A 19849-nucleotide genomic window follows, 5' to 3' on the forward strand; every position below is an offset into this window, starting at 1 on the left:
TAGAGGTACCGAAACATTCCATTGTGGGCATTATGGGCTGCAGCTGGGACAGATGACTGGAGTCAGGACTGCACTTTGGAGGCCCTGGTTTCTCCCAGGCTGTTTGCTCACTGCGGCTCCCATCCTCTCGGGCTCCACAAATGGAATTAATTGTTTTATTTCTTTTGGGATTTTTCTGTTTGGAAAAAGGAAAAATGGGCAAAGATTCTGGCAAAGAGATTGAAAAGGAACTTCTGTCTCCTGAGTTAATGACAAGCTGTGACATCCCCTGTGTGCCCCTCATTGTACTGAATCAAAAGGAAGGGTGCTTTGATTTGGCTTTGAGATAAAGTTATGAAGCAAACTGTCCTGATAGTTGGCTGAATGCATAATAATAGTTGAGCCTGTCAGACAGTAAAATCATACACAACATTTCTTAGAAAACAGCGACATCAGGTGGTGTGTGACTGTACTTTGGTTTGATGCTGCATTTCTTGGTGGATAGACAAGTCAGATTTCCATCCCCTAGTCTCTCCGAATCAGCTCTCACGTCCTCCTCGGAATCATCGTATTAACAGAAAGATCCTTCTTCATTACAACAGGATACACTGTGGTGACAGGTGGTTTAACTTGCATCTCTACCCACTGGGGCTTCTTCAGCTCCCCATCCTGTTCCTGTGGGGCTCAAGAACAAACAGGACATGCCGTTTGGTTATGGGCTGCCTTCTTTATCATCTTGATGGTAGATGCAAACGCTTGACGTCTCCGGATGCTGCTGCCATTATGGAGTGACGAGATCACTTACCCAACATCTAATTCATTGTTTGTGCCATCAGAAGCCATACGCCAGAAAAACGCCAGGGGCAGGGGTGAGGGATTGGTACATTCAAGATGTCAGTCGCTTCCTGTTATAATGGCTTTTTAAAAAATAATTCGAGCTGTGTCCCCGGAAGAGTAAGTGGCCCTTTAATGCCCACGTAGGGCTTGTCTACACTAGAACTGATCACTTACCAGAAGACTCATCCACGTCCCTGAGCGATGTAAAATATGCTAACCTAAGTGTTGGGGTAGGCCGAGCTATGTTGGCGGGGGAGCTTCTCCCACCAACATAGCTACCGCCTCAAATAGAGGTGGAGGTGTTCTGCTGACAGGCGAGCTCTCTCCCGTCAGCGTAGAGTGTCTTGAATGCTATCAGGAGCTGTAGCACTTCGAGTGTAGATTACCCCTAACACTGGATCTCAGCCATGACACCAAGTGGCAAGGAGTGCTGGAAAATCTCTCTGGGCAACTTTGCTTTGCTGCTAGTTGTAGGTGTTTTCCGTGAACAACTTGTGGAGTTGCAGTCCCAGCCCAGAGTGTGACATGGGTATGAAACAGCCAGGGGTCACGGGGCAGGGACAGAGATGGGATCCTGCATGGGAACAGGCAGCCCAGAGAGCATTGTTTGAGGAGAGAGAGGGAGAGACTCCTAAATAGACAGGGTTTAGGAGCAACATCAACAAATCAAACCGATCAGCAGCACAGGGCCAGTGTCTCCCCATTCCTCAAGCTGGGGAAATTCGTGGCCAGGCCTCTCTATCAGAGGGCGATGATGAGATGGGACTTTATCTCACTATTGTCTCATCATTCCTGGAGAGAATGACATAATACAATAGAATTATGGGTCTGAAATGGCTGCACTGCTGTGTGTGTAAGTGAAGGCCTGCAATCTTCCTTGCCGTGCTGACTTTGCCATGTCCCAGTCACTCTTGGGAGATGATATTGGGGAGAAGCAGCCATCTTGCCTTTCTTTCTGGAGCTGGTTATGTCAGCTGCAGTTCAGCTGAGTTGTAATCTGGTTTTAACCATTATTCCCACTCAAGAAATGGGGGTGTTAGAACTTCAAACTAGTTAAAATCTCCTAGAATACTCTGTGCTCGTGCTAAGCTTTATTGTGCAAATTTACTAGTAGTTAAATTGTTCTACCCTTTGTTCATTGTTGTCAGGGTTCCTTCCCCACTCTGAACTCTAGGGTACAGATGTGGGGACCCGCATGAAAGACCCCCCAAGCTTATTTTTATCAGCTTAGGTTAAAAACTTTCCCAAGGCACAAACTTCACCTTGTCTTTGAACAGTATGCTGCCACCACCAAGTGATTTAGACAAAGAACAGAGAAAGGACCACTTGGAGTTCCTATTTCTCTAAAATATCCCCCCAAGCCCTTACACCCCCTTTCCTGGGGAGGCTTGAGAATAAACAAGATGAGCATAGACCAGCCTTGGATTTTTAACACCCAAAAAACCCAATCAGATTCTTAAAAAACAGAACTTTATTAGAAGAAGAACAAAAACAAAACAAAACAAAAGATAAGAGAACAACTCTGTAAGATCAGAATGGAAGATAATCTTACAGGCAGTCAGATTCAAAACATAGAGAATCCCTCTAGGCAAAACCTTAAGTTACAAAAAGACACAAAAACAGGAATACACATTTCCTCCAGCACAGTGAATTTCACAAGCCAAAACAAAGAAAACCTAACATTTTCTAGCTAGATTACTTACTAACTTTAGAGGAGTTGGAGGGCTTGCATCCTTGATCTGTTCCAGGCAAAGGTATCACACAGACAGAAAAAAGCCTTTCCCCCCCCCCTCCAGATCTGAAAGTATCTTGTCCCCTCATTAGTCATTTTGGGTCAGGTGCCAGCCAGGTTACCTGAGCTTCTTAACCCTTTACAGGTAAAAGGACTTTGCCTCTGGCCAGGAGGGATTTTATAGCACTGTCTACAGAAAGGTGGTTACCCTTCCCTTTATATTTATGACAATTGTATATGCAGAATCTGTGAGACGCAAGATGTATGCTCTGTTAAGGTTTGCCAAATATGAAGTGTGTGCTAGGTACAGTGAGTGCAAATATTTCTTTGGTTTTATGCTCCTTGTGTGCTATGGTCTACCGCCAGCTAAACTGTTGTGTGCATAATTAGATAAGAAAAGGTGTGTAAGGTCTGTGGAATCTGGAATTTTCTGTCTTCTAAATGAGGACAAATATGAGCAAAACTGAGTTCATAGTTCGGAACAGAGTGAAGATGTAGCTGCTGCAAGATAATTGCTCCAGGAATGGCATATTCTTGTCTCACCACAGTGGCACTTAGGCTGCCCAGAAAACGTATTTTATCACTCACAGCCACTCTGATTCCAGATCCAGATTTGAATAATTATTAAATAATGTATTAATTTGCTAATAGACAGTGTCATGACTCTCAACCCATATTTATTCTGGTGAAATGTTTGAAAAGGCGTCGCTCACCCTGATGAATTACCAAGAAATGGTCTTTGCACCGGGGGCTGGAACTCAGGGTGCTGGGGGTGCAGATGCAGCAGCCCCCCCGGGTTGAAGTGGTTTCCACCCTACACAGGGCGCCCAGCCCCCCACTGTAACATTGGTGCGATACCCGCCTTTGCACAAGGGATGGGAGCCACCAACCCACAGGGAACCGGCTTCACCCCGTCTCCCCTAGTGGCTCCCCCTGCAACTCGCTTCCCCGACCGAGATGCTTAAGGGTTAAACCCACAGAGCTCGGGGTCCTCCGCAGCCTAGACAGGCCCAGGCATGACTGCGCGAGGGGGCGGGCGAAGGGAGGGACCTTCTCGTGCCCGCCGCGGAGACCCGGGGGCCGAGCCCGGCCCGAGCGGCGCGTGCGGGAGCGAGCCCCCTCTGCAGGCTGCAGCCCCGGCGCGCGGGGCGGTGAGCGGGGCCCGGGGAGGCGCCGCCAGAGGCGGCCGCGGAGGGAGGGAAGCGGCCGCGGAGGCTGCGAATCGCTGCCCGGGGAGGAGGCTGCTGGTGCCGGAGCCGAACCGCGCCTGGGACCGGAGCCACCCCCCGGGGGCCGGTCTGTGCAGCGGAGCCCGGCAGGGTCCGCGCCCCAACCAGCGAGAGCCCGACCGAGCCCCCCCGCTCGCTGACGGGGGCAGGCGGGACCCTTCCCCGGGGCGGGGCTGCGGGGGCTGCCGGGTTCTGACCCCTCCCCGCAGAGCAGGCACCGGCCGGGGCTGGGGGGCGGCTCCGTTCGGTCGGTTCCCCTGGCCTGTGCCACGGGGGCTGGGCCCGGCCCGCTCGGGACACCGGGCTCGGCGCCGGGCCGGGGCCGCTGCACACACCGGCGATGGGAGCGCCGGGGGAGGCTGCGCTGGGTCCGTGGGTACCGCGGGGGGAAGGTTCCTTCTGTGAGCGCCCCATCGGGCAGCGTGCTGGGGATCCAGCCCGGGGCCTCCAGCGCTACCAGCCTGGGCTGCTCCTGCTTGAGCTGCAGCTCTCTGGCTGGGGCTCCCAGGGTCTGTGCAGATGGCAACTGAAACCTGCAGCCGGGCTGTGCCAGCTGATGGGGCTCAGCCTAGGGGCAGTTTAATGGCAGTGCAGACATTTGGGCTCCTGCTGGAGCCTGGGCTTTGGGACCCTGCTCTGTGTAGCTCAAGCACTTCTCTCTTCCATCAACAGAAGTTGGTCCAGCAAGAGATATTCCCTCCACCACCTTGTCTCTCTAATATCCTGGGACCGACAAGGCTACAACACTGTAACCCTCATTCCCGCCCCATAGAGAGGGCAAGCCCGGGGGGGAGCGACTGGAGAGCGAACCCACCCTGTGCTCACCCCACAGTGCAGCTCCAGCAGCTCCTGTGTTCTGTACGGCTGAGTCCAGTGCCCCACTCTCACCCCGCAGCAGTGGCTTCAGCAGGGTCTTGAGGGGCTGGGCCCGGTGCCCTGCTCTGGGCATTGCATCATGGCTGGAGGGGCCGCAGTGCCACTCAGGGTTGGTCTGCCCAGCCCCCCCAGCCTGGTGACAGAGGGTCGGGTGTGCCGGCTAAATGTAAGTGGGGCTGTGTCCTGGTGCTCTGGGTTGCAGCAACACTCACTGAAGTTTGGCCTGCTTGTTGCATCATGACAGAGGGTCAGGAGGACTAACCCTCAGCAGTGCTGTAATCCTTTGTGCCAGAATACAACACCCACAGCCAGGGGCTGGGCTCGCTGTGGGGTGAGTCACAGACAGAAAAAAAGTCAGAGGAAAGGACTGTCCGTTACTTTTTTCACACTGTGGCAAACCTGCACCCATGTGTACGAACTTTCAAACCCTCCAGGGCCCTCCCAGTTGCGTGGACCACTGTACGTCTGCCTCACCTGCAACAGCTCTTCCTCTACCCGTGTGTAAACTTTGCCATGCTGAGTTGGGTTGTTTGTCCTTTCAGATGTTGCTGACGTTTGAGGATGTGGCCTTGTATTTCTCCCCAGCGGAGTGGGCCCTGCTGGGCGAGGAGCAAAGGCAACTTTACAGACACGTCATGTGGGAAAATTACCAGACTCTGGTCTCGTTAGGTGAGGAGCTGTGTCTGTGAGATCAGGGCCCCACTGCACTGGGTGCTGCACAGAGACACCGTAACTGAGGTGGAGCATTGGTGTGAGTGGTTGGGTGGAGAGGTGTCTATGGGGTTGGAAGGAGGGGTGCATGGGTGTGGATGGATAGAGGTGTGTTTAATGGAGCAGAGCAGCCCTTTCAGGGGGAGACAAGGTGAGTGTGAGAAAGAAGCTTTTGAGCCACCCAGAGCTCTTCTTCAGGTCTGGGAAAGGAAAGCTTCTCTCTCACCAACAGAAGTTGGTCCAGTAAAGATATTACCTCACCCACCTGGTCTCTCCAATATCTTTGAACTGATATGGCTACAACTACACTGCATATCTTCAAGGGGACGCACTTCCACCCATAGTCACTAGGGCTCCACAGTTCAAGGCAAGAGAATTCTGGCTCTTGAAGTTCCCCAGACAGAGCACACGAGCAGAAAAGGGCCGTGTGTTCTGCAGGCTACAGGATGAAAGGCCACCAACACCACAGTTAAGGTGAAAGACAGACTGGGTTCATTTGTGCTGGAATAAAAGACCCACGGCACGGCTGTGGTTGAGCTGGGTCAGTTGACTCAGGACATGGGGCTCAGGCTGCGGGGCTAAAATTGCAGTGTAGATATCTCGCCACTGCCATGTGCAGGCAGTATTGACCATAAGCTGCAGTTCATGTTTCCATGGAAAACAAATGCAGATCTGTAGATTAGCTCATTGCCTAATTGGCACCTTGCATATGGAGCTGCGGAAAGTGCAGCAGTTCCGTGGCTAGAAGTGCTTAGCTTAGATCTAACGGGGTGGTGATGCTTTTCTCTAAGCAGGAATCCAAACCCGCAAGCCAGTGGTGATCTCCAGCATAGAGCAAGGGGAAGAGCTGTGTGTCCAGTATCCCACAGAAGATGGAGATGGGGACATCCTGAGTGGCACCTGGCCAGGTGAGGAAGGAGTTAAAGTGATGTGCAGGGATCAAATGAGTAGCTTGAAGGCAGCTGAAATCCTGTTGCATTTTGGCCAAATTGACAATACATCCCAGAACAGGGGTGGGCAAACTTTTTGGTCCGAGGGCCACATCGGGGTGTGAAACTGTATGGAGGGCTGGGTAGGGAAGGCTGTGCCTCCCCAAACAGCCTGGCCCTCACCCCCTATCCATCCCCTCCCACTTCCTGCCCCCTGACTGCCCCTCTCAGAATCCCTGATCCATCCAACCCCCCTTGCTTCTTTTCTCCTAACCGCCCCCTCTGGGACCCCCCCCACCCCAGGACTCTACCCCCTATCCAACCTCCCGTCCCCTGACCGCCCTGCCCCATCTAACCGCTCCCTGTCCCGTGACTGCCCCTGCGAACCCCTTATCCAACACCCCTCCCGCCCCCACTCCCTTACCATGCTGCTCAGAGCAGCAGGAGCTCACAGCCACGCTGCCCGCACTGCCCTGCAGGAGGGGACAGCGGGGGAGGGGCTGGGGGCTAGCCTCCCCAACCGGGAGCTCAGGGGCCGGGTAGGACGGTCCCACGGGCTGCAGTTTGCCCACCTCTGTCCCAGAATGTTAGTGTTTTAGTCTAATGTAGTTAGGCTTTTTTGCAACGGTATCACATTGTCGGCTCTCATTCAATTCATGATCCACTATAACCACCACGTTCTTTTCTGCTGTACTGCTGCCAAGCCAGTTATCCCCCATTTTCTAGTTGTGCATCTGATATTTTCTTCCTAAGCGAGCTACTTTTGTACTTGTTTCTTGAATTTCATCTTGTTGATTTCGGACCAATTCTCCACCTTGTAAAGATCATTTTGAATTCTAATCCTGTCCACCAGAGTGTTTGTCACCCCTCCCTGGTTGTCGGAATCATTGACCGAGCAGCACTTGGGAATCTCCCTTCCGACATCAGGCCCAGTTTTGTAGAGACCCAACATCGTTCCATCGCTTTTGTGGGCTCTCAGTTGACATTAATAAGGGATTTCCTTATTACTCCCCAGGACTGCTTGGGAGGCAACATCATCTTGTGGGAGTGAGGAGACCTGTACTCTATTCCTCACTCTGCCACTGAGCTGCTGGCTGACCTTGGACAGTGTTGTATTAATTCATATAGACTACATGGGCCCAGAGAGACAAAGGCGTTAATGTGACACTGTCATGGCCAGTATTATAGAGGGTTAAATAAGCTTTGGGGTTTGGAATACAGAGACTGTAGCCTGTTTAGCATCATGGAAAACACCATGACGCATTCTTTCTAACCTTTTATTAATGATACAGAAAAAGAAAGGAAAAGAGTTAAGGCATCTGAAATGTCAAGTATTAGGTGTGACTTTTATTTTGACAGTGTCCCTTGTTTCCTTGCCCTTTAGCTGGAGAGAGTCTTTAGACAAAAGGCCTCTGTTTGAAAGTCTTTTCGATGATATTAAAGATGGTAATAACTGTTCTTTTGGGGAGGAGAGAAGCAGTTAGCTGAAATGAGCTGGAGCTGAATCCTGGCTGGAGAAACACAGGCATAGCACATGGTCTGATCAGCTAATTGGAGGCCTACCTGGCAAACGTGTACCAGCGTTGGGCTGTTCTGGGCAGTGCTTTTGGCTGCCTCTTTGATCACAGGCTTACAGCAATGTTGCAAACTATGGCAGTTTTGTCCAGCTAAGCCAGACTCTTGTTTAATATAAAGCAAAGGGAGAAGAATAGGAAAGAGAAGAAATAAGCTGAGGAACAAAAAGAACTCACGGTGCTTGGGGGAGAAGGGGACAAAGTCTCACATTCCAGGTGATTTGGGGGAGTTAGCCAGAACTGGTAATGGTGGCTGTATACTCCAGCTCCCTCTCTCTGGTCCAGTCTTGTTAGCACATTTCTTAGGATAAGGGTGAAGAAGATCTGGGGTCCCAAAAGAAGTTCAGGGTGGCAACATGATGATATCGCTCCCTGCAGCAGTTGTTGGCACGCACCTGCTGTTGCTGCATCTTTCAAGGGTTGCATTCAGTTCCCCTCCTTTATTTCCCTCCCAAGTGTTTTCTTTTGAAAAACCAAGAAAGGAAGTAATGGGCAAAATAGCCCAGCCCTTCATTGAGTTTTCCTCTAGTTAGGCCTAAATTCTGACACATTCATTTTGGTTCATTAATTTCCAGTTCCACACTTCTCTTGTTTACCAGCCATCATTTTAACACTGTCCTTGAATTGCATGATAGGCCTTTTCTGTTTGGACTAATTCCATCTTCTTTTTTATATTTTGCACCTTTGCCCATCGACATTTATTGTTGTAGGATATTGTAACACTGTATAACCTTTCTCACAGTTTTTACAATTAAACGGCCAATTAGGGTAAATTTATGGGCCCAATTATTACAACAGCAAGTTACTGCTTTGGCTCAGGTTCCCTTTGTGTATTTAGTGTATAAACTCTTCAACATCAGGACAATCTCTCTGTGCAGCGCCTGGTGCTATGCAGACACAAACTCAGTTGTGCTACCACAATACAAATTGAAAATCAAGCCCCAAATAACCTCCCATCTTGTGCATCATTTATGATGGTGGGGAAAGGGCTTCTCTCAGTGATATTCATTTGGTCCATGTGCTGGCAACCAAAGACTTTTTGTCTTGGTGCAGATTTTCCAGATGCAGAGGAGACCTGGGACTGGTCGGCAATTGAAAGCTCCTTGGGCTTCTTCCTCACACAAAGCTCTTCCTCTGGAACGGGTAGGGAACCAGCTCTGCCCTTTCCACCAGTGGGAGCCAGAGAGCTCATTTCAGGAATCGTCCATCAGCTGGAAACTCTCCCCTCCCAGAGCATTACAATAGGGATTGAAGCCCAAACATGAAAAGAGCTACAGCTCCTCACCCTGATATCCCCCTAGAAACCCCATCTCTCCCCTTACGCAGATTCCCCCAATCTCTCCCCCTCCCCCATTTTCCATAGAACACGGAGCCGTTGGGATCCCATCACAGTGTGAGTGTTCCGTGTGTGTCCCTCGGGAGAGGGTTGTCAGTGCTGGTGTGTGGTGATGCTGTTCTCCCCACTGAGATGGGCCTCAGAGTAGGGAGAGAATCATGGGGGCTGATTCTCATGTTCATTGACTTGGGGGACTATTAGCAGGGTCTGTGGGACATTGACCTTCTCCTCCTTCCCCAGCACTGGGGCTCCTGGGAGTTTGGCCTCCTGCACTCAAGTGTCGAGGGCTAGCCCTGCTCTGAGGGGAGGGGAGGGGCATGGGGCTGACTCAGGCTCAGGCTCATCCCCCTGCTAGGAATATTAGTGGTTTCCCCTTGTCAGCAGCACGGAAAATAACATCTGGATTCTCTTCCCCACCAAGCAGGGGCGAGGAACCAGAGCAGAGCTGAGGGGCAGACTCCTGAGGAAGGGCCTGGCAACCTGAAGCCACCCAGGCCTTTCCCAGGGACATCAGGGAAGAACCATTCCAAGAAATCTGAGCGAGGAAGGCACCAGAAGAGGCAGGGCAGGTCACAAAGGCTGAGGAAGAACCTGGCCAGGAAGGAGCCAGCAACCCCAAAAAGCCATCAGAGGAGACCCAGGCCACATCTAAAGCCTCCTGCAGAGGGTCAATCTGAGCCCAGAAAGAGCCTATATACCTGCCGTGTGTGCAGGGAAGAATTCAAGGTGCAGAGAGACCTGATAAGCCATCACTGGACGGTTCATAGGAGACAGAATCTCTATCAATGTAGTGAGTGTGGGGAGAGCTTCAGGAGAAAAAAGGCATTCAAAGCACATGGGAAAATCCACAGAAAGGAGAGAGCCCATCCCTGTTCTGAGTGTGGGAAAATATTCAACCGGGCATCCCATCTCATTGCTCACCAGAGAATCCACACCGGCGAGAGACCCTATTGCTGTGCTGAGTGTGGGAAAAGATTCTTCCAAATATCAGCTCTTACCATGCACAAGAGAATCCACTCAGGAGAGAGACCCTATGCCTGCGCTGAGTGCGGGAAGTGCTTTATGTATTCGTCTACCCTTAACAGACACCAGAGAATCCACTCAGAAAAGCGGCCCCATCGCTGTACCCAGTGTGGGAAAGGCTTCAAACTTACATCAAGTCTTACTAGACACCTGAGAATCCACAGTGGAGAGAGACCCTTCCTGTGCCACGAGTGTGGGAAAAGATTCAACCTACAAGAACATCTCATTAGACACCAGACAACACACACTGGGGAGCGACCCCATCGCTGCGCTGAGTGTGGGAAAAGTTTCAGTCTCCTTCAAAGTCTCCGGAGACACCAGAGAGTCCACCGTGGGGGGACCCCTCATCACTGCGCCGAGTGCGGGAAAACATTCAGTTGTCTGGAAAATCTCACTAGACACCAGCGAGTCCACACGGGGGAGAAACTCCATCGCTGCGCTGACTGTGGGAAAGGCTTTGTCCGTCTGCATCATCTCACTAGCCACCAGAGGATCCACACTGGGGAGAGACCCCATTGTTGCACTGAGTGCGGGAAAAGATTCACCCAGTTGTCTGGCCTCACCACCCACCTGAGAATCCACACGGGAGAGCGACCCTATCCCTGCACGCAGTGTGAGAAGCGCTTTGCTCACTCGTTGTCTCTTGCTAAACACCAGCGAACCCATGGGGCGGGGACTCCTGACCCTTGAGTTTGATGGGGGGGAACCTCTGCCCGCTCTCACCTCGCCCTTCTCCCCCACAGCCAGTGCACAGAAGGGAGACCCTTCCTCCCACCTCCCCGTTAACCAGGGTCTAGATGAGAGTTTTATTAGAATGGTTTGTGTAGCCCCCAGGATGGGAGTGTGAACCAAGCAGCCACCTAAACATCCCCGTGAACGTTATGGGCTGCAGCTGGACAGAGGAGACGACAGGAGTCAGGGCTGCACTTTGGAGGCCCTGGTTTCTGCCAGGCCATTCACTCAGCGTCTCTCAGCTGGAAGGGATTATTTTATTATGGACAGTGAAAAATGGGCAACACTTCTGGCAGAGACTGAAGAGGAGTTTCCTCCTCCTGAGTAACCAAAAGGCTGCGGTGCCCCATCCGTGCCCCTCACTGCACTGATCACATGGAAGGGGAGGGATGAGGGATTGTTACAGGGGTCAGGGAGCTGTTTCCTGTTCTAATGGCTCTTTTTCTGAAGAATTTGAGTCTCAGTTTCTGGAGGAGGAAGGGGCACTTAATGTTACAAACACTGAGATGTCTGTAGGGCGCAGCCCTGATCCCCAGCAGCAAGGAGTAGGGGTGCGTTGTCTCTCGGCACCTTTTGGGGCTGAGACTCGTGGTTTCTGCTAGTTGTAAGTGTTCTCTGCAAACATCCCTTGGAGTCACAGGGCTGGTATGAAATGGTCAGGGGTAGCATGGGAGGGACAGATCTGGGATCCTGTGTGGGAGCGGGCAATCAGGAGAGTGGTGTTTCAGAAAAGAGAGTGACTTGCAGATACACAGAGAAACCAGTCCCCAAAGCACTCAGCAGCAGCCCTGGCCAGTGTCTCCCTGTTTCCCCAGCCCAGCGGGCCTCTGTGGCCCTGGCTCTGACTGGCACATCTTACCATCCCCTTCAGACACAGAGGGAGCTCTCATTGCAAGGGGGCAGGAGTCTGTGAACACCCGCTGGCCGCAAGGAACATTCTGCATAGGGGGACGGTTGGGTGAGATTGAACAACCCCTATTGTGGGGGAGTGTGTCAGTCTGTCCAGTGATTTAAGAGGACATCGCCCCTTTTCGACCTGAGCAGCTAGTCAAAATTTTGGGCTCTGGGGATGTTCCATTTAGAAGCAGAAATTGGGGACAGTTGGTATTTCTTTGATGCAGCTTCATTTATTTATAAAGAATGTACCAAGTCCTGTGTCTCTGAACGCAGAAGGACCCAAGAACAAAAGGAGCCGTTTCTTAGCGTCCAGCCCCCGAGACTCTTCAGCCAACACTAGACCCAAAAGCTCTGTCTAGCCTTTTCCAAGGCCACGCTGTACTTACAGCCTCCTGCTTGGCTTTTCTGCCTCTTTCTCTGCCTGCCTCTCGCTATGACCTCAGTATCTGTGTGTTCTCTCACACACCAAAATGTTTCAGGTCCTGTTCAGATGTTTTAGCAAGCACCAGGATATCATCTAGGTGTAACAGCCTGTGATGGTTGAGGATATTTCAGTTTTCCCAGAGGCGGTTCTGGACTTAACTGAAACCCAAAAAGGAAGCGTTCCTAAGCTTGTGTGTGGTAACCTGCATACTGCCAGTGAGGAAAGCTGCAGAGGGAGGGTGCCTCCAACCCGGCTTTCACCATGGAATGTAGCCGTTTGCCGGAAAGGGGGTTATGTGAAAATCCTCTTAATCTTCCAGGGATGATTCTGGGTGTAAGTGAAACTCAGAAGGAGTTTGTTGTGGCTCCACAGCGCAACGCTTCTGTAGAGCAGAAAAAAGCAGGGTTGTTGCTTAGAGAAGCTCCTAGGGAGAAGGTTCCTCATGGTAGTTTTCCCAAACAGTTTGCTGCCACTGATGGGTGTAAAAGTGATTTGCGTGCGTTCACTGAGGGTGAATCACTATATAGAGAAAGCAACAGTTTGTTTGGGAGACTGGTTTCAGTTCCTAACTGCCAGCGTCTTTCTGAGGTGTCTACATCCACTGACTTTGCTTTAGAAAGATCCAGAGTGGATAGCCTAGAGGAGGTTTCAGATTGGAGGCTGGGGCCGGGGAATTGTTAGAGAAATTGAACAGCCCTGTAGCCAAGTGGCTGGGCTTGGCCAGCATGTTCCCCATGCTGATTCTTTGAGTAAGCAGCCTGTGCCTCGGGGTCTGAGGAAAGATTGGGTTACTGGTTTTTCAGAGCAGAACAGCCTTATGACTGAGCCCACAAGGATGCAGGGGAGAGCAGGCAAACTCTCACCCGGAGACACTTTGGATTTGTTTGGTATCTTTAAAGCAGAGTCCAGTCTCTAAGCTGGCGGTGGTGGATCCAGAAGCAAGCATGCAGGAGGGTGTCTGTGTAGGTGTTGATAGCACAGAGGGGCTGCAGTTGGTGAACACACCTAGCCAGCAAAAGGATCCCTGTGAGCAGGGAGGTTCAGTTTTCACCCTTCTAGGAGAAAGGGGGTGGGGGGGGGGAGGACCCAGTCCTGCTGAGGGGAAGAATGAGTGTCCAGCCTTGAAATCCGTAGCAGATGAGAATTTGGAAGCTGGTGTCTGAATTGATACAATCTACCTGGCTAACAAGGGACAGGGAAGATTTGCCCATAGCTGGTAGCACTGAGGACACACCTGGCCAGGCAAGGGATTCAGTGAGACAAGAGGCATGCCATGACCAAGATACTTATAAACACTGACTTGTAACAGATTTGGTGCTACTGTTAAGGTTTAGCCTTCTAATGTATTTGATTTTGACGTCAACCCTGGTAAAATGGTACAATGTGTATGACTTTGATAAAAAGCCTGTAAACATATTGGGGATAATACCTAAAAACACGCTGTATGCTAGAGAGCTGTAGAATAGTGAAATGTTACAACTGGTACCTGTAAGTAATTGTAAAGTTTGGCACAGCAGAGAAACCTTTACAAATCTAGTCTGCGATACAGAAAGGGAAACTGAGGCACACTACCACATTGCTGTCATGGCTAAATGCCAAGGTAATTACATCCTTGAGAGCATTAATGTCTATATTAAAGTAACATCGGATGAGAAGACTTTCAGAAAGTGAAGGTAGCTGTATATAAAGAGCCTGATTTAGTCAGACATGATTTTGATAAACTAATTCTTTTTTACACTAATGCTTGTGATGTAAACCAGAAGTGTAATAATATAGGACCAAGAATGGAAAATTCGTGTGATGCATTCAGCAGTGTTTAGGAACACCCCTTTCCGCATCAATTTTGTGTGTGGGGTGTGACGCTGCATGGAATGTGGGGGACACTTGAGGATATTATGAATATCAATAGTGTAGAATGGCAATGAATTATACCAGATATGTCGTGCCTATGAACAGAACTGGGCTTTCAAGCCAGTGTTTGGAACACTGTTCCTTTGTGTTTGGAACAAAGGAAGCACAGGCTGCATGGCAAGAGACTATAAAAGGCAGCTGCATCTTGTTCATTTTGTCTTCAGTCCCTGCTTCTTACCTCTGGAGGAACCTTGCTACAAACTGAAGCTCTAAACAAGGATTGAATGATCCACACAAGCCAGCAAACTCACCAGTACCGCTAAGAACCTGATATATGGATCTTGAAGTCTTTGTATGTATGTGACTGTTTTACCATTTAACATCTCTCTTCTTGTTCTTTCTTTTCTCTTTATAATAAACCTTTAGTTTTAGATACTAAAGGATTGGCTGGCAGTATGGTATTTTGAGTAAGATCCAAACCTATACTTACCTGGTGACGTGGCTCACCCTTTGGGGTCAGAAGAACATTTTGTATATGTGAGCAGAGTTTTAAATAACTTCTCACTGTACCAGACCTAGGTGCTGACTGGGAGCCAGATGCTGGAATGCAATAAAGGGGCTGTGTGATTTCTTTTTTTTGCTTCTTGATAACCAGTGCGGGGGATCAGAAGCACAGTTTGTGACTGGTTGGGAGGTTTAACTTCAGTGTTATCCACCAGTCTTGGGAGTATCTGCTCTCCCTTTTGCAGCCTGCCCTGCCCTTGGCATTTCCAGTGAGGGCTGCCCCGGGCACCCCCGGTCACAATGGCAAAAAACAATTCAAGGTTGTTGGTGCAGGCACCGGCTTCCTCTTTGCCCTGGGGGTGCTCAACCCCTGTTCCACCACAGGCCCTGCCCCCACTCCACCCCTTTCCCCAGGTCCCCACCCCTGCCCCGGCTCTTGCCAACCAGTTCCGCCCCCTTCCCCCGAGCGCGCCCAGTCCCAGGGGGAGGAGTTGATTGGCAGGGCTGCTGGTGGGTGGGAGATGCTGGTGGGTGGCAGGGGGAGGAGCTGGCTCCGGTGAGTGCTGAACACCCCTTCATTTTTTTATCATGGGTGCTCCAGGGTGCTTCAGATTGTATGCACTTCCATAGGGGCGGGGGAACCACTCGGAAGAGCAGGGGCTGATTAATCACATTGTAACTCCTCCTAGGAGGCCGACCACCTGGAAAGACTGGCATATACTGGTTCAAACTCGATTCTCCTTGGATCAACCGAGAAAGAAAGGACTTTTGGTTAAATAGCCTGAGTTTAAACTGACTCAAGGCCTCCTTTCTTATCCAGCAAATGGACAGGACCTCTGGTCCACGGAAGGCTCCAGTCCTTAGGGAAGGACTGGATAAGACTGCGTCCTTGTGCGGAGCAAAGGGTGTTACCATTTTGGAACTACAGAAGAGCTCCTGTGTGGGGTTTTGAATGATTGCTCACCTGGCCGAGTCCATGTCGGAGCTGAAGTGATCTCCAGTTCGCCTATTTTCTCAAGATTAAACGTCTATTTTTTTTAAACTTTCCTCGTAGGCCAGGTTTTCTAAACCTTTTATCGTTTCTGTTGTTGTCCCCTGGACTCTTTCCAATTTGTCAACATCTTTCTTTGTGCGGTGCCCAAAACTGGACACAGAACTCCAGGTGAGGGCTCACCAGGGCTGAGCAGAGCGGGACAATTACATCCTATGTCATACATACAACACTCCTATTCATACACCCCAGAACGATATTAGCCTTTTTCACATCTGCATCACATGGCTGGCTCATATTCAAGTTATGATCCAGTATAACCCCCAGATCCTTCTCAGCAGCACTATAACCACACCAGTTATTCCCAATTCTGTATTTGTATGTTTGATTTTTTCTTCCTAAGGAAAGTATTTTGCACTTGTCTTTATTGAATTTCATCTTGTTGCTTTCAGACCAATTCTCCAATTTATCAACATGCTCATTTCCTTTTCATCACACGCCCCATGGGAGCAGCACCGTTTGTCAGGAGCAACAAACACTGTTACGCCATTCTTGTCCAACCACCCTGTTCTCCCTTCCTTGTGGGAAGCATTGGGATAGGCCCCTGGCAGGCCGTGCTGAGCACACAGGGACGGCTCCCTCCTGCAAAACAATCTGCCCTATTTCCGCTTTAAGCAGGTCACTTTAATTCAGGGGTCTCAAACTTGTGGCCCACGGGGTTATTTTCTGTGGCCCGCAAGCTCCCTGTGCCCCCCTGCAGTGTTTACCTAGAGCGGCTCTAGCCCGGTACGCACCAGGGGCAGGGCAGGCTCCCTGCCCTGCCCTCGGCCAGAACCTGCGGGAGGGGGCACCAGGGTCTGTGTGTTTCCCTGGCCTCTCCTCCAGGTACCTCCCCCAAAGCTCCCATTGGCCGCGGTTCCCCGTTCCTGGCCAATGGGAGCTGCTGGGGCGGTGCCTGGAAGGAACGAGCAAAGGTGGGGGGGCAGGGCAGGTAGGCAGGGAGCCTGAGCTGCCCCCAGTGCACCCTGGGCCGGAGCCGCTCTAGGTAAATGCAGGGGGGAGGAAGGGGGGCTGCGGGTTCCCCCCTGCAGCCGAACCCACTGTCCTGAGCCCCCTGCCATCCCCTGCACCCCTCCTGCACCCTGACCCCTGCCCTGAGCCCCCTGCCACACCCTGCACACCTCCTGCATCTCAACTCCCTACCTGAGCCCCCGCCACACCCCACATGCCTCCTGCACCCCCTGGAGGCAGGGAGGGGGCAGAGTTGGGGTGGGGATTTCAGGGAAGGGGTTGGAATGGGAGCAGGGAAGAGAAGGGGCCTCATGGAAGGGATGGAGTAGTTCTTTGGCCAGCTTCCTGCCTGGAGAATCAGCCCTGGAGCAGGGAAGGAACTACATTTCCCAGCATTCCCTTGGCTGCTATCAACAGGGGATGGAGGGGGGAAGATGCCAAGGCTGGTGAGACCTTGTCAAGGTTCCTTCCCCACTCAGAACTCTAGGGTACAGATATGGGGACCTGCATGAAAACCTCCTAAGCTTACTTTTACCAGCTTAGGTTAAAACTTCCCCAAGGTACAAACTATTTTACCTTTTGCCCTTGGACTTTCGCTGCCAGCACCAAACGTCTAACACCAGTTACTGGGAAAGAGTTCGTTTGGAAACGTCTTTCCCCCCAAAATCCTCCCAAATCTTACCCCCCTTTTTCTGGGGAAGGGTTGATAAAAATCCTCACCAATTTGCATAGGTGACCACAGACCCAAACGCTTGGATCTTAAGAGCAATGAAAAAAGCATTCAGTTTCTTAAAAGAAGAATTTTTAATTAAAGAAAAGGTAAAAGAATAACCTCTGTAAAATCAGGATGGAAAATACCTTACAGGGTAATTAGATTCAAAACATAGAGAATCCCTCTAGGCAAAACCTTAAGTTACAAAAAGACACAAAAACAGGAATCTACATTCCATTCAGCCCAGCTTATTTTCTCAGCCATTTAAAGAAAACAGAATCTAACGCATACCTAGCTAGATTACTTACTAAGTTCTAAGACTCCATTCCTGTTCTGTCCCCGGCAAAAACATCACACAGACAGACACAGACCCTTTGTTTCTTCCCCCCTCCAGCTTTGAAAGTATCTTGTCTCCTCACTGGTCATTGTGGTCAGGTGCCAGCGAGGTTATCCTAGCTTCTTAACCATTTACAGGTGAAAGGGTTTTTCCTCTGGCCAGGAGGGATTTTAAAGGTGTTTACCCTTCCCTTTATATTTATGACAGACCCGATGCATCTGCTTGTTGTGAATGGGGAGATGGCGGGTAGAAGGGGGTGGTACTGTGAATGGGGCACATGTATGCACAAGGAGTAGAAGACTTTGACCCAGACATCACCCTCAGAAGACTTCCTTGGCTGGCAGCTCCGAAAGAAGGAATTGGGTGGAGTGAATGGAGAATGTGCCTCTATCTGAAGCCTAGTAAAGGAGGTATGTGGACCCCACTAGGAGAAGTTAAAATGATAAGTAAGAGAGGGAAGGCTCTACTAGAGGACCTGGGCAGCTTTAGGTACAGTACCAGGCACATAGGAGGATGTGACTCAATTTCCACTTCTGAAACATAGAAGCAGAAATTGGCTTTTCCTTTCCAGATTTATCTCATATCCAGAAAGGGAATCTCGCACCTGCCTTCCAGATTTGAACACCCTTAAAGTTCAGGAGCACTCAAGTTCCATTTGGGCCGCTCTCTGTTACTTCATTTCTCCCAAATCAAATATTGATCCACCGTAATTTACTGAAGAAAAAGTAGGATAAAATTGAGCAACAAATGCTGGCATCTTCCCAATGTTAACTAGGACTGGAATTGCTATTTTCAACAACCATTGCCCTTTTTTATTTTAGTTTTGTTTGTTTAAAAAGAAGATGACAGTCAATATTGCATTGGCAAGTTCCCCACAGAAACTAAGAGTGGAACAAAAGAACACCAAAGGCACCTCAGCTTTTCCTCATTATGTGGGACAGTCTTACAATATGGATCCAGATATCCTCTACTCATACAAACTGAAAATTGTTCCACTTTACTGCAGTTCTGTAACCACGCAGGAACCAGTCCTGCATTCTATGCCCATCCAAAATTCCTACTGAATGCAGAAGTACCTTGCTTTTGTAACCATACCACCTGATAGTTTCAAACGCTGTAAGCGAAGCAGGTTTACGTTTAGTAATTGGGCGGGAGGCCTCTCAGTAAAAGGTAAGTGCTGCAGGAAATGTTGCTTATTCACTAGGTCATGTGAGTCCCTCCTGTTTACAACAGTAAACCAGTACAGCATAGTTTTCGAATGCACTGTACTCCTGGAGTCTAGAATTAGTTCCTTTGCTTCTATACACAGCCCATTAAAGACATTGAAAAGACTCCCACTGACTTCAGCAGGCTTTGGGTGGAAACATGGGGTAACTCCACTGTCTTCATAGGGTACCAATCCCACAGTGGAGGGGGGTGGTGTGAGCTTGTTGCAGAGCTGCTGCTCAGGGATGGGGAATCTCCTGGTGCCCCAGCCTCAGAAATCATCCAGGCTGCACCTTCTTCACTACTATGTGTTAGCTGTTGCGTGCAGAGGAATTGGGGGCCCCTTCTGCATGTGATGTGCATCTCAGGTACTTAAAGCCTTGGCCTGGAATAGGGAAGCATCTAACTGCAGAGTCTACAGCTGCCTAAGGCCAGCGCTGCGGATTGAGAGTCCCTCGTGCTACCGTTGCAAGGTTCAAGCATGCTCAGCCTTGGAATTGTCACCCCTCCCGCAGTTAGTAGGTGCAGCTGTCTAAGGCTGGCCTCTGGCAATTGGGCCTGTCACTGTAGCCAGAGAAGCTGCAGGTGGCTCTCTGACTACTGGGGGGCCATTAAGCTCGGAGCAGATAAAGAAACTGAAGTTAACCTCAATGAACAGAGGTCACCAGTAGGAAAGGAATGTCAAGGGGAGCAGGGAAAGCAGGAGCAGATCAGGTTTGCAGGGGGAGAATAGGACCAGCTGTCTGGGGAGCACGTCCAAGGTAGAAGGGAAACAAGCCTGGGGAGAGGTGGTGGTGACCAGGTAGTGGAATAGCACGTAGATGGGAGCAGAGAGAAAAAGAAGGCTACAGGTTCCCAGGGGCTAAGTGCTCACTGAGCCAGGGTTGGAGAAATGATGTTTGCAAGTGGCAGGATGGGTGCTGGGGAAGGAATTTGTCAGAACTGATCAGGTATCTGT

At 50.4% G+C, this 19849-nt stretch overlaps 1 protein-coding gene across 2 annotated transcripts; it reads left to right on the forward strand.

Moving 5' to 3' along the window:
* The first annotated feature begins 3549 nt into the window (after window positions 1–3549).
* Window positions 3550–12177, forward strand: LOC140913665 (uncharacterized). 2 transcript variants are annotated; one of them, XM_073350440.2, is made up of 5 exons: window positions 3550–3699; window positions 5196–5322; window positions 6159–6272; window positions 8921–9010; window positions 9625–12177. In XM_073350440.2, exons 1-5 carry the CDS (start codon window positions 3565–3567, stop codon window positions 10914–10916), a joined length of 1758 nt encoding a protein of 585 aa, XP_073206541.1. In that variant the 5' UTR covers window positions 3550–3564; the 3' UTR covers window positions 10917–12177. The 2 variants fall into 2 exon arrangements, with proteins under 2 accessions (XP_073206541.1, XP_073206542.1); XM_073350441.2 differs by having other exon boundaries at window positions 3616–5322; window positions 9628–12177.
* Window positions 12178–19849: the final 7672 nt, after the last annotated feature.

This window comes from Lepidochelys kempii, chromosome 6, assembly GCF_965140285.1.
Source record: "Lepidochelys kempii isolate rLepKem1 chromosome 6, rLepKem1.hap1, whole genome shotgun sequence".
Taxonomy (NCBI): domain Eukaryota; kingdom Metazoa; phylum Chordata; order Testudines; family Cheloniidae; genus Lepidochelys; species Lepidochelys kempii.